Source organism: Hyaena hyaena, unplaced genomic scaffold (genome assembly GCF_003009895.1).
Source record: "Hyaena hyaena isolate Hyena2069 unplaced genomic scaffold, ASM300989v1 scaffold_520, whole genome shotgun sequence".
Lineage (NCBI taxonomy): Eukaryota > Metazoa > Chordata > Mammalia > Carnivora > Hyaenidae > Hyaena > Hyaena hyaena.
Window position 1 is genome coordinate 932,802 of NW_024081152.1, and position 14,100 is coordinate 946,901.

General features: G+C 38.5%; 1 protein-coding gene across 2 annotated transcripts in view; it reads right to left on the minus strand.

Annotated features, from left to right (window-relative positions):
• The window catches only part of TMTC1 (transmembrane O-mannosyltransferase targeting cadherins 1), a 272,886-nt gene that overhangs the window by 12,706 nt on the left and 246,080 nt on the right, over positions 1–14,100 (minus strand). For both annotated transcript variants that reach the window (XM_039255271.1, XM_039255272.1), the window contains exons 14-16: positions 3,384–3,486; positions 1,292–1,427; positions 575–719 (exon numbers count right to left, since the gene is read on the minus strand). In XM_039255271.1, the coding sequence (XP_039111202.1) occupies positions 575–719; positions 1,292–1,427; positions 3,384–3,486 (384 nt within the window). The remainder of the gene's footprint in view (positions 1–574; positions 720–1,291; positions 1,428–3,383; positions 3,487–14,100) is intronic.

Below are 14,100 nucleotides of genomic sequence, written 5' to 3' on the forward strand. Positions count from 1 at the left end.
TTATAACAAGTTTGATTTGTTACAAATCTAAAGAAGAGTAGCAAAAATGCAAATTTCTAAAAATTGAAATTAAAAATATTGTTGATACCAATTTCCTAAATTTGATCATACTGTGGTTATATCAGAATGTCCTTGTTCTTAGGAACTATTTGCTGAAGTACTTAGAAATAAGGGGAGTGGGATCTATAACTGTCACATGGCTCGCAAAATAATAATATGCATTTGCACACATGCTTAGATATACACACATATACATATATGGATGCATACACACACAAGGCATTGATAAACAAATTCATCAAAATGCTACAAATTGATGGATCTGGGTGAAAGGGTATATGGGAGCTATTTATTATCCTTGCAAATTTTTTAGGTGTGAAATTATTTCAAGCCAAAAACTTAAAAAAGTTTTTAGTGTTTGTGTGTTTGGTGAATGGCTCTAACACTGGTCACAGGGATAGTCAGGATATAGATATACTGTAGCATTCTAGTTGCAATTCTAAGGCTTCTGACTCCAGCTCCCTGCACTGCACCCTGTGTGTTCCCACCTCATTTTCTTTAGCAATCTACTTACGAGGGCCAGGCGGAGCTCCCTTTGAGAAGGCTGGAGGGCCGCAGCTTCCCGGTAAATCTGCAGAGCCTCCTCGTATCGGCCGGTGTTATAATACAGCGCTCCCAAAGGTGATAATATCTCGGCTTTGCGCGACACCTGCAGTGCACTGAGTTTTCAGAAAGATGAATTGACACTTCTAATAGGTACATTCCCAAAGCTCAAAACTCAGATTTAGGGATGACAGTCCACAGCTGGAGACAGTGCTCCAACATGGTCTCTGGTTTTTATAATCAAAAAGAATGTTTTTGGAAAGATCATGCTGCCACCCTCGGACTATAAGACTGTCTCTAGTGACCTATCAATATGCACACTGAGCTCTAAGGATCGCTTCCGTTAATGGTGACAGGCTTGTTCTGATGTATGCAGTCTCTCCTCCACATCCATTTTTGAAATTGCTATTTGTGGCTTGGGCTGCAGTCCATAGCCTCAGAAAACAATACATGAACTAAAGCAGGAATTAAATTCCAACCTTGGTTTAGCACCATGTTGTAACCAGCAGGCAGAAAAGCAGTTCACTGGGACACCATTAAGGGTTTAGTTATATTTTCTTTGGATTTGAAAGTCTGTATTGCCTGAAGTGGCAATATTTGTTAATATTCTGTTCCAATTGCATAAAAATCGGAAGGGTAACTACTGAGGTCCTTGGGCAACTTACAAAGTAAAGAAAAGGAACTTTACCGTTTATACCATTCTTCAGCCACACTGTTCTCGCCCAATGACCTGTAGAGTCTCCCTAGATTCACCATAGCCACATGATGACTGGGGCTGAGTGTGATGGCCTGCTGGTAATGGGCCACTGCCTTCTCTGGAGAGCCTGTAATCAGTGGTAGTTGGTAAAAGTAGAGTATGACTTAATTATATAATACACATTCAGTTTCTCTTCTGATGTATATCATCTTTGTATTCTGAGTCATACCATCAATTATCCAGTTTGTATTCATTCCCACTTCCAAGGAAATTAATAATAAAAAAGCAATAAAAACTAAAATCTATTTCTTTTATTACGTGTATCATTCTAGCCAAAGTGTTTTCTGGCCATTGCCCTAGCTAGTATGATGTTTTGAGATCATCAATGATTGTTATTTATGCAAGATATTGTTGCTTCTCATTATGCTAAAAAGCAGAATAGGCTATTATAGAAAGAAAACTGTCCTGAAACAACTTCTAAGGGTTGGTCTCAGTTACTGTATTGCAACATAGTAATCGAGGCACTGCTTTAAAGAAGTCTGTATCAGCTAGATCTTGAAAATCTTTTTAAAAATAATACATTTTTAATGGGATTTATATAAAATGGGACTTTAAAAAATAATAATAATGCCACCCTGCATGTGTCCTATGCATTATACATTTAAAAAATGTTTAATTAAATGATCTTTACAGGTATTTTTGATACTAGTTAGCTGCCTTTAGAGACCATTTAGCTGTCTCTTGGGATTTAAGAGCTATTACAAAATAAACAAAAGTACTAAAGATATAGACACTAAAGTGCAAAGTACACTTAAGAGACTTGACAAAAATCCCAGGGCAATTGAGGATGAAGACCAGAACTAGAATCAAGCCTCTGATAAGGCCCCCAAAGAAGCTTCCTAATGAAATCTTATCTAAAGTGACTGAAAGTGGAATGTTTATTACCTGCAGGCACCTTCTCAAGTGCACCTTCTTTGAATGCATGTCTGACTAATAGGCACCAAACGAGATACCATGTATGTGTAGGTCACTGGTAATAGCAAGAAGTTCATCAGTATAAAATACATGAATACAAAGGAAGTGGTGGGAAGATACACAAGGAGGCCAGTGAGATTTCTAGGGGAGAGGCACTGTTTGCTGCTGATGTAGAAGACTGTACCAGTGTGGGATCTCTTTGGGTTTTTAGATCTTTAGGACACTTGATGTATTATTCTGTTGCTAAGAAACCAGCAGGTGGCACTACAAAACAATTTTACATGCAAAAATAAGAGACCTTTCCCAGGAGTTTTGGAATGTAAATTTATATTCTATAAAACATAAAAATTTTGTATACACTAGAAAATAAAAACCCTTCTGAGCATGCATACTGACAAAATAATTAAAGTAGAATTTTACCACAAGGTAGATAGTCTAATCGTCCATGAGAACAAAATGGTGCTTTTGCATTAAATTCAAATATCTTTTGATTCTTTATAGGTATTTATAGCATGCCACCAGTATATAGGACACAAATCACAAAGGAAACAGAATTCCTGCTCAGTAAAGCTTTGCCTTAAATAAGATGAAGTGAGTATATTTTATATAGTATCTGTCATGTAAGAGTACTCTATCAATTATAATAATATGGTTTCTCTAATGTAGATCAAGTAAAGAATGACAGAACAACTCTAGAGGCTTTTTTTTTTTTTTTTATCAGATGTGGAAAAGTATTTTCCATCTTCTGGTAACTAGATTCAGAGGTAAGTTCTGCATCATTGCTGAGGAATGTTTCATCATCTTAGATATATGAACTTGTATAAATGATACTCAAAGGACTGCTACTCATTAAATCATCGAGACTACTTCCTGACACCTGGGGAGTTTTCCTTAGAGCTGTATGAACTGGGAAAATTATGCTGAACTGACCTTGAAGATGTAGAGAAATGACAGCCCCACAGTACAATGTGACTGTCAACAGCATGAGTTTCCTGCTAAGCCCAGAAGTGAATGTTACTTCCACGACATTACTGGGGTGGTTGCCATTTTGCTTGATAGATGGTATTATCTAATCTCAACAGAACAGGTTCCCTTTAATTTCACTCACCAGTATCAACTAAGAAAACCCCATAGTTGTTGTGTAAGTCTGAGCTGTCTGGACAGTTCTTTATTCCAGCCTGGTATATTTCCTCAGCTTCCTTAAATCTCTCCTTTAAAAGAGAACAAAGAAAAATTAATGAGAGAGTTCAAAACAAATAACAATAGGGGCACCTGGGTGGCTCAGCTGGTTAAGTGTTCGGCTCAGGTCATGATCTCAGGGTCGTGAGGTTAATGGGGCCCCGTGTTGGGCTGTGTGCTGGGTGTGGAGCCTGCTTAAGATTCTCTCACTCCCTTTGCCCCTCTCTCCCATTCATGTGTGCACACTCATTCTCACTCTCTAAAAAGAAGCCCTGAAATACAAAACTACAATAATAAATTGAACGATATAAGTGGAGAAAGTAGAAACTAATTTTCTGAGGATCTTCTAGGCAATAGACACTGAGATCAAACACTGTGCACTTTGAATTAAAGTCAGTGCTAATGGCACAAATTCCTACAATTCATATCTATTTATATTAGTTTCTTTAGGGCATATAAGCCGGCGTTTATTAAGAAGAGACATCTGGAAGGATTTGCCCTACAGTTGGAAAAAGCCTCAAATGTTTGTTTGAATGGGATGCCCTCCACCCCAGTAACTTTCTGTTTGAAAATGAGGGCTATGGGGGTGCCTGGGTGACTCAGTTGGTTAAGGAGCCAATTTCGGCTCAGGTCATGATCTCACGGTTTGTGAGTTCGAGCCCCACATCGGGCTCTATGCTGACAGCTTGGAGCCTGGAACCTGCTTCAGAATCTGTGTGTCTCTCTCTCTCTGCCCCTCCCTCCCTCACACTCTGTCCCTTTCTCTCAAAAATAAATTAAAAATTTGAAAAAAAAATGAGGGCTATGTCCATACAGGAATATCTTCAGAGGTGACAATGTGACTGGGAGCCAGGGAGGCCTGGGACATTTGTCTTACAGCTGCACTTGTGTAGCCTGCACTCCCTTTACCTATACTGTATGGTTTATTTGGGGGAGGTTTTTGAGGAAAGAGTAGGGAGGCTGATGCAAGTGACAGACGGCTTTGCCTTGACCTTTCTTTACTCAACATATTTCAACTACCCACTCAACTGTTCACTCCTTCCTTTATTCAACTAGTGTGTTCACCTCAGAGCCACACCCTCCAATGGGAATATAGGCCTTTTTGAAGGCATACCTCCAACTGCTACTCTCATGACAAGGCCCACATCAACTGTTGCATCTTCAATGGGTCATTCGCTAATTGTCCTGGTCTTCTTCCAAAGGTTCACTTCAGCACGCTAACAATTCTGAATTAGCTTTTAGGAACATTGTTCACAACCATCTGGGACTGTCATGTCACCCTTCCAATATCAGAAGGTAAAACCTACTTAATGAATCAAAGCTACCCAGGTTCTAACAATCACATGTAAACACTTTCATGGTTTCCTGGTCCTGCTGGGAAGGTCAGGTAAAAGGAAATGATTTGGCATAAAACACATAGCAACTGTTCCTTTAATATGCTCTGAGAGTGGATGTTTTCCACAATTTTATTGCAAGTTGCTCCTACTCAGCATCATCCTGACACATGAAAAGGAATGTACAGCACTGATTTTCTCAGAGGTGACACCTTTGCCTTGTGAATAAAGAGGCACTGGGTGTCGAGCAATAAGCCAAGGAGCAAAATTTGATTTGACCCAGAAAGATAAAGATATTTTACCCTTTGTGGAATGACTATTGGCATCTCTTTGAATCCATACATTTAAGTACCATTTAGGAAACAAGGTATGGTTTGGATTTGGCAAGTTTCACTTATTTGAATTACAAATCCACAGTCCAGCAAAAATTGAGATCCATGTTGCTAAATAGTATATATATATATATTTTAAAAAGTATATGTATTTTTTGATTGTCAGACTTAGAAAATTTAAAGATGAATAAAAATCCCCAAATCATTAAAAGTACAATGGGTCAGGTCATGATCTCTCAGTAGTAAGATCAAGCCCTATGTTGGGCTCTGTGCTGAGCACCAAGTCTGCTTGGGATTCTCTGTCTCCTTCTCCTCGGCCCCTTCACCTCCCTCAAAAAATACAGTAGATGAGATTGTCAGCAGAAGAAATAAAAGAATATTAGAGCTGGAAACAATATTAAAAACAGTAACTCACTATTTTTAACTATTGAAGAAACTTAGGTACAAAGTGGTTAAAGGACTTGCCCCAAACCTGACAGCTACAAAATTTAGGTTTTCAGTGGACATACAGGGAATTGGTGAGCCCTGAATAAAAGCAGCATTTCTGGAAATAATGGTGTCTCTGGCATCAAAAGAAACAACTATACTTTTGGATATCCATCCACCCCCTCAACAAATATTTTGTGAGTGCCACATACATGCCAAGCATACGGTGAAGACAGAGGGTGAAAAGGATAGACAATCCTGCCATGGCAATTGAGTGGGAGTCAGACAGGAAGAAGACAATGCAGTGTACTGTGACAGCGTCATGGGAAGAGAAGCACAAGGTACTCGGGGCAACCGGAAGTGATCCCAGGCTTGAGAGGAGATAGATTCTCTTCACCTGTCATGATTCAAATGCCCGAGAATGCTTGTTACCATCAGCTCTTGCAGCTGCATCACATAAAGATGTGTTAGGAAAATATCCGTGGCTACTTCAGATCTTAGAGCCATCATTGTATAAGTAAAGTGTGAGAGAGTAAAAGGTGTGTTTCCTAAAAAGACTACAACTGATGTCTTCACATTCTAACTTGCCAAGGTCGAACACAACACTCAACAACAGTTTTCAAGTACAATTACTCCTTTACCTGATTTCATTTTACTTTTATCCCACATTCTTGCTACTCTGAAATAGACAAAGATGTCACCTTTTTCATCTAAAACTTCTCTTATTCAGGGGTTTATGGGCTGGGTTTCCACTACAAATACAATCTACAAATACAATTTTTTTTATTTTTTTATTTTTTATTTTTTTTAAATTTATTTCTAGGAGAGAGAGAGACAGCGTGAGCAGGGGAGGGTCAGAGAGAGAGGGAGACACAGTCTCTGAAACAGGCTCCAGGCTCTGAGCTAGCAGTCAGCACAGAGCCCGATGCGGGGCTCGAACCCACGAACAGCAAGACATGACCTAAGCAAAAGTCGGACGCTTAACTGACTAAGCCACCCAGGCACCCCTACAATTTTTAAAGTCCAAAGAAGTAATGGGATTTAAAACACCATGCATGTCAAGAGCAGGTGATCACATCCCTGTACCTCCGGGAGCCCAAGGGCTGTCTCAAGACTCTGGGTCAATGAAAAATGTCTTCAATATCTGTCTTTTCCTTTTGCTTGACTGTAAATTTCAAGGAATGATTAACTTCACTTTAAAAAAAAACAAAAGGGAACCACCACCGCGGGAGAAAAATACCTTCTAGATGTTTATTCAAAATAAATTCCACCTTCTCTGGAAGGGCAATGCATTTATCTTAACAAGTAACTAGTACCGAACCCCTGAAGCTCTATTTCCAGCACTCACTTTTCATTTACCTCATCTGGCTAGATGTCCTGACCTAAGCTAATCATTCCTAGTCTCTACTGACTTGTGAGATTCAGAGGAAATGAATATGAGCTATGTATAGGACAACTTTAATTAAAAATGCTTGTGACCAGAGAATGGCTCTGACAAATAATACTGTTTGCTTTACACCAGAGTCCCCAACAACCACTGCCTCAGCATGAAATCACCTTTGAGGGTGATGGTTAAAATGGGCAGCATGCAACCATGGGCTCCTCTCCAAGGCTGAAGAATTTTCAGGAGGGTGGAAATAAAATGGGCGTTGGGGGAGAGATAAAACAGTCAACATCTCGACTTCTTACAAGCTGTCATTACCCAACATGGCATGCTTTTTACCTCAAGGAAAGTGAAGAGTAGATCTTTGGAAAAAACGCTTCGATTGTAATTTACTCTCTTGGGCCAACTGATATGTGTGGAAAACTTCTTGCAGCAGCCGAGAGGACAAATGGACATGGGCTTAATGCAGCAATCCTCAAACTTCTTGGTTTTGCAGACCCTTTTATACTCTAAAAATTACTGAGGACCCCCAGTAATCTAAAAAAATACTGAGGACCCCAAAGAGTTTTGTTTATGTGAGCTACACTATCAACATTTACAACAGACCTAAAGCTGAGAAATTTTTAAAATATTTATTAGTGTATTTAAGATATAATAAACTAAAACATAACACATTTGTATGAAAAATAAAAAATATTTTTCCACAGCAAAAAAAGTTAGTGAGAATACTAGCATTATTTCATATTTTTGCAAATCTCTTTCATGTTTGGCTTAATAGAAGACAGCTGGATTCCCATATTTACTTTTGTGCTAATCTATTTTTCGTGTGTGTGCGCGTGCTAATCTATTTTTATGTTTTTAGTGTGTGTGTGTGTGTGTGTGTGCACTAATCTATTTTTATGTTTTTAGTTGAAGTATGTGAAGAAATGCTGGTCCCAAACAGGCGTTTCATTGGAAAATGGGAGAATATTGTAATAGTCTTTTAATGATTGTAAATATATCATGTATCCTCTAAAAATACTGTACACTCACAAGAGAATGAGAGTAAAAAAGGCAAATGAATTAGTAGTAGTATTGTGAAAACGGCATTGACCTTCTTGGACCTGAGGGTTCCCCCGTCAACACTTTGTGAACAGCTGGCTTAATGAAGGGCCTGTAACGTGCACTTCCTGTGCAGAAGGTGTAAGATGTGTTATTTTAGAGTGGTGAAGGACCTACAGAGATGGAGATGAAAAGTTGTGCTAGTGCCCTGACATCATGTCATGCATGTGAATTGTTTTCTAGAAGTATTTTTATTCTGGTCATGATATGAACACACAGAGCCATAAGGTTATTTCCCCATTAGACCAATGCCTCAATGCATTTACTGTGACAAACTTGGTAAGTCTAGGATCAATGGATGTTTAAATTCATGTCAATGATTTCTCTAAGAAACTCTTCAAAACATAGCAGCTCATCAAATGTCCATTGATGGATGAATGGATAAAGAAGACGTGGTGTGTATATATATATATATATATATATATATATACACACAATAGAGTATTACTCGGCAATCAAAAAGAATGAAATCTTGCCATTTGCAACTACATGGATGGAACTAGAGGGTATTATGCTAAGTGAAATTAGTCAGACAAAGACAAATATATGACTTTGCTCATATGGGATGCAAAAATAATATAAAAACAGGGAGGGGGACAAAATATAAGAGACTCTTAAATTTGGAGAACAAACAGAGGGTTAACTGGAGGGGTTGTGGGAGGGGGGATGGGCTAAATTGGTAAGGGGCATTAAGGAATCTACTTCTGAAATCATTGTTGCACTATATGCTAACTAACTTGGATGTAAATTTAAAAAAATAAAAAGTAAAAAATAAGACATAGATCAAAACACACAGCATAGATTGTCTGCTTTCTCACCCTCTTCTTTGTTTTTATTTTCTTTACAAAATAGTTCTTCCACCTATCAGTCATCAGCATACACATTCATGAGAAATGAGCTGCCAATATTTGATGTCTAATTCTCTTTCTCGTCCAACGAAAATGAACTGATTAACTTGGCATTTCTCCTCACCAAGGAAATGTCAGGTATTTCTTAATTTTGAACTTTTTTTTTTTTATCACCCAGCAGACTGTGATCAACACCACCCTGTAACAATTTAAGTATGCAAGAAGTAATCACTTTAAAGAGAAAATGCTAAGAATTGTTAAATACAAGCTAAAAGAATGACAAGAGTAAGCAAGGTATAAAACATTGTCAGGAGACCAGAAAAAAAGGGGTGGGGGAAGCCCACATTTGCAGAGAATTACAATTCCTTCCAACTCCACACTCTTCTCACACTTTTTTGTACTTATTCTCTGCACCTCTAGGCACACTATTTTCTTTTAAAGGAAGAGATGCTACCTCTCTCGACCCCAGAGCCGTCACACGGTTTATTTCCTCTAGCCAGAAAGTTTTTCTTATTCTTTTTTACCTTGCTGATATCTAAAAGTTCTTAAGAAATCAGATTACATATCACTTTTTGTTGACTTCTCCTGTTCTCCAATGCTCCTTCTCACATTAGGTTAGGTCCCTATAATATTCTCACTGGTACTCTCTCTTTGCACATTTGTTGTAACTGTGTTAGATATTGGATATGGTACTATAATTCTTTGCTAAGGGTTACCCTTCCTTCTAGACTCTTAAGTTCCACGGGGATAAGACCCACACCTTCTTAGTTCAACAACTGTAATGCTGGGGTGCCTGAGTGGCTCAGCTGGTTAAACATGTGACTTTGGCTCAGGTCATGATCTCGCAGTTGGTGAGTTCAAGTACCGCATCTGGTTCTGTGCTGATAGCTCAGAGCCCAGAGCCTGCTTCAGATTCTGTGTCTTCCAATCTCTCTGCCCTCCCCTACTTCTGCTGTATCTTTCAAAAAGGAATAAACATTTACAAAAATCCTAATGCTTAGTGGTACTTAGATGTTCAATAAATATGTGCTGAATAATTAAATCGATAAATTGGTAAGGTAGAGTCCAGTTCAAGTTGATTTGGCCAAAGTGTATGTAGCTGAATCTACCCAAAGGATGGCAGGAGAAAGGTTGACTCTGGACTTTTCACTCTTGATCTATATTCCTAACTTACATTTTATTGTTCCAATTTTCCTTTCATTCTTATAGCATGTGAAGTCATATCCCAAAATACATAAAAGAAAAATACTTTATTTTAACTCTTATGAAATTAATTAATTGAGTTTTCCAAGAGGATATAAACCTGGGGCTGGCAATAATTTACCGTAGGTCAGGGTCATAAGCAGTGTTATTTTTTTTTTCCCTTTACTGCTGGTATAATGCAAGCTATATAATCTAATGCAAGAGTAGGCTGGTTAAAAATGATGGTGGGCTTATAAATGTTTACAGTCCTATCTGTGAAGCTGGAATACAGCCAGTTTGAGTGGTAATGGAGAACTAAGAGACAGCAGTAAGCCTGAGACTACCTTGACTTTGAATCTAAGAATTTATTTTCTGTTCCCAGTCTTCTTGACTTCTTTGCTGCAGTAGACAAACAGGGGTATCAGTTTTTTTCTGGACTTTTTTTTTTTTTTTAATGTATCTAACATCTATGGCAACTCACCCTCCTGGCTTTCCTCTACCACTTCTCTCTTTCCTTCCCACTCCTTCCACACTCTATCTCATTGACCCTACCCATTACCGTGGTCCAATCACGGGACCTTGGTGTCATTCAGTGAAAGAGCAGTGCCAACGAGTCAAAAGACCAGGCTCTAGTCCTGGTCCTGTCACTGTTATTTGTATGATCTTGAATGGCACTTAATTCTGTGAACTCCACATTTTTCTCTGTGAAATGAGGTTAAAAAATTTTTTAAGTTATTCCTCCCCACCCCAACACACACACTATTCTTCATTTTCACCTCAGAGAAATTATCTACTTGTAACATGATTTTATTTATTTGAAGTCCTAAGTCCATCTTCCCAGCCCTAATCTTTCTCCCTGCCATCTGTCCACATGATATTTTCACTTAAATGTTCCACTAACATTCAACACTTAAAGGTTGTATACTGCTGGCAGCAGAGAATACTGGTACTACTCTTTCGGAAAGCAAATTAGTAATGTATCTAAAGAGCAATTTGGTAGGTATCTCACTGAAATGTGTTGATACTCTTTGATATGAGACTTCCACTTTTAGTAATCTGTTATTAGAAATGATTCAAAATATTGTTTTGGAAAAGCCATAAGAAAGGAAAAGTTTGGGGTGCCTGGGTGGCTTGGTTGGTTAAGTATCCAACTCTTGATTTTGGCTCAGGTCATGATCTCAGGGTTCATGGGTTTGAGACTCACATTGGGCTCTGTGTTGACAGAGTGGAGCCAGCTTAGGATTCTCTCTCTCTCTCTCTCTCTCTCTCTGATCCTCTCCTCTCTCTCTCAAAATAAACTTAAAACATTTAAAAGAAAGGAAAAGTTCACTGCTACACACATACAGAGAACCCCGATATCCAAAAGCTGGGGTATTGTTATGTAAATTAGAATGTATCACTTTGATACCAAGTAGCCATTAAAACAGTATTTATGAAGTCCATGAAAATATGTATAATATGCATAACTTAACGGCAAGTGAAAAGAACAGGATACGAATTACTTGTGAATGTATGAAAACAATATATGTATGATGCAAGACCTGCAGGGTATTAAAAAAAATAGTATTTCTTGTTTCCAGATATATTATTAATGAAAGCCATATTTTATTTTCTCTGACTTTTCCTCACTTTTCATTTACATTTTGATATTACTTGTGTGATAGAAAAGGAATGTGGAAGCTGATCTCTTTTCCTCCCTTCCTAAAATCTCCCTTCTCCTTGGCTTCCCCATGGTGCTCAGTGGCCATGTGTCTTCTGAGTCCTTGAGATGCTCTGCCCAGGAATATTTAATTTTCTATTTTCTTTTCCTTTCAGCCTTCACATATAGACAGTTGTTAAACACAAAGAGATTCTTTTTCCACAATACCGTCTGTCCATTCCCACACTTTGTTCCAGAAACGAGGCTCTCAAGTACTATCACACTGCATTTAAAAGCCTCCTCAAAATACACCACATATTTCCACATATTTTCCGCCTCTCATGTTTTATAACCCTTTTCCTAGACACTTGCCTTTGCTTCTTATTATCTATCAATGTCAAATTTGGGGTCCATTGTGGGCTGTAGAAGGCTCCAGCATGTAATGTCTTTTCGACTTATTAACCCATTTTTCAAATTTCCCCTTCTCAATTTCTCTACTGTGTCCCAGCAGAATTAGTTGTTACCTTCAGGTTCCAACAGAGCAAGGAACACAATGTTAGTCCCAGACAAATCCCAGAAGTGATTATTACATGCACAGTTTTACTGGCAGTGAGGACGGGAAGCGGTGCCAACAGACAGCCGCATGTGTGCAGGAGCATGGCAAATGAACCCTGTTTTCGTTGTTTTTTTTTTTTTTTTTCTTTTAATAGAATCACAGCCTTCAATCAGGGGAAGGATTTAAGCAGGTTTCTGACATAGCATCTCATAACATCCTAGTAGATAAAATGAGGTGAGTTAGATGCTAATATGATTTGATTGGTTAATCAAAAATTAAATAACTGTACCTAAAAAGTCTTAGGTAAAATAGAGGTCAACCTGAAGAGAAGATGTTACAGATACAATGTAGGGCTTTCTAACCCGCTACTCATCTCTGCAGCACTTTTTAAAACCAAACATGTAAATGAGTAACTAGAAACTATTCTTATTCAACCTGCCAAGTAAAATATCTGGAAAGGGTAGTTAATACAAAGAATGTCAGAAAAAAGGACTAAAAAGTCCTAGAACACCTGAATTTTCCAGGGTAATAAAAAAGATGAAATTAAATACAAATAAAGGTGAATCCTTTCATCCAGGCTGTAAAAACTTTCCTGTAAAATGGGTGAGGCCTGGACTAACGAGTGTTCACATGTTTTAGAAATTTCAGTTGACTATCACTCATCACCAGGGAAATACAAATCAAAACTACACTGATATACTACCTCACACCGGTCAGAGTGGCTAAAATGAACAACTCAGGAAACAACAGATACTGATGAGGATATGGAGAAACAGGAACCCTCCTGCACTGCTGGTGGGAATGTAAACTGGTGCTGCTGCTCTGGAACACAGTGTGGAGGTTCCTCAAAACATTAAAAACAGAACTCCCTTATGACCTGGCAATAGCACTACTAGGAATTTACCCAAGGGATACAGGAGTGCTAATGCATAGGGGCACATGGACCCCAATGTTCACAGCAGCACTTTCAACAATAGCCAAATCATGGAAAGAGCCTAAATGTCCATCAACTGATGAATGGATAAAGAAGATGTGGTTATATACACAATGGAATATTACATGGCAATGAGAAAGAATGAAATCATGCCATTTGCAGCAATGTGGGTGGAACTGGAGGGTATTATGCTAAGTGAAATAAGTCAGTCAGAGAAAGAAAGATACATGCTTTCACTCATATGTGGAACTTGAGAAACTTAACAGAAGACCATGGGGGAAGGGAAGGGGAAAAATAGTTACAAACAGAGAGGGAGGGAGGCAAACCATAAAAGACTCTTAAATGCAGAGAACAAACTGAGGATTGATGGGAGGTGGGGGAGAGGGGAAAATGAGTGATGGACACTGAGGAGGGCACTTGTTGGGATGAGCACTGGGTGTTGTACATAAGTGATGAATCAGGGGAATTTACCACTGAAACCAAGAGCACACTGTATACACTATACGCTAGCCAACTTGACAATAAATTATATTAAAAAATAATTAAAAAAAAGAAATTTCAGTTGACTATATCTCCCATGTGAGCCAAGGCATCATGTGGATGCCAGATAACCAATATCATTCATTTTAGGGAATCATTTATTAGATATACAGGATGTCAAGCCAAGGAGGCATTTCTTTCCACTCTGAACTTGCTGAACTACATGTAGTTCAATATGAGGAGCCATACTGTCATAGGGAAAATGGACTATGCAAAGGATTATGATCGGAAGCAAAGAATTTGGAAACCAGGGTAAAAGAGAAACAAAGGTGAAAGAAACAGGGTTAGCTTTGAAAAGTGATAATTAGGAGAAGGGATGACACAGCTGTGTTCTTCGGCTATGTGCAACAAGATGCCTGTTAGATCGTGC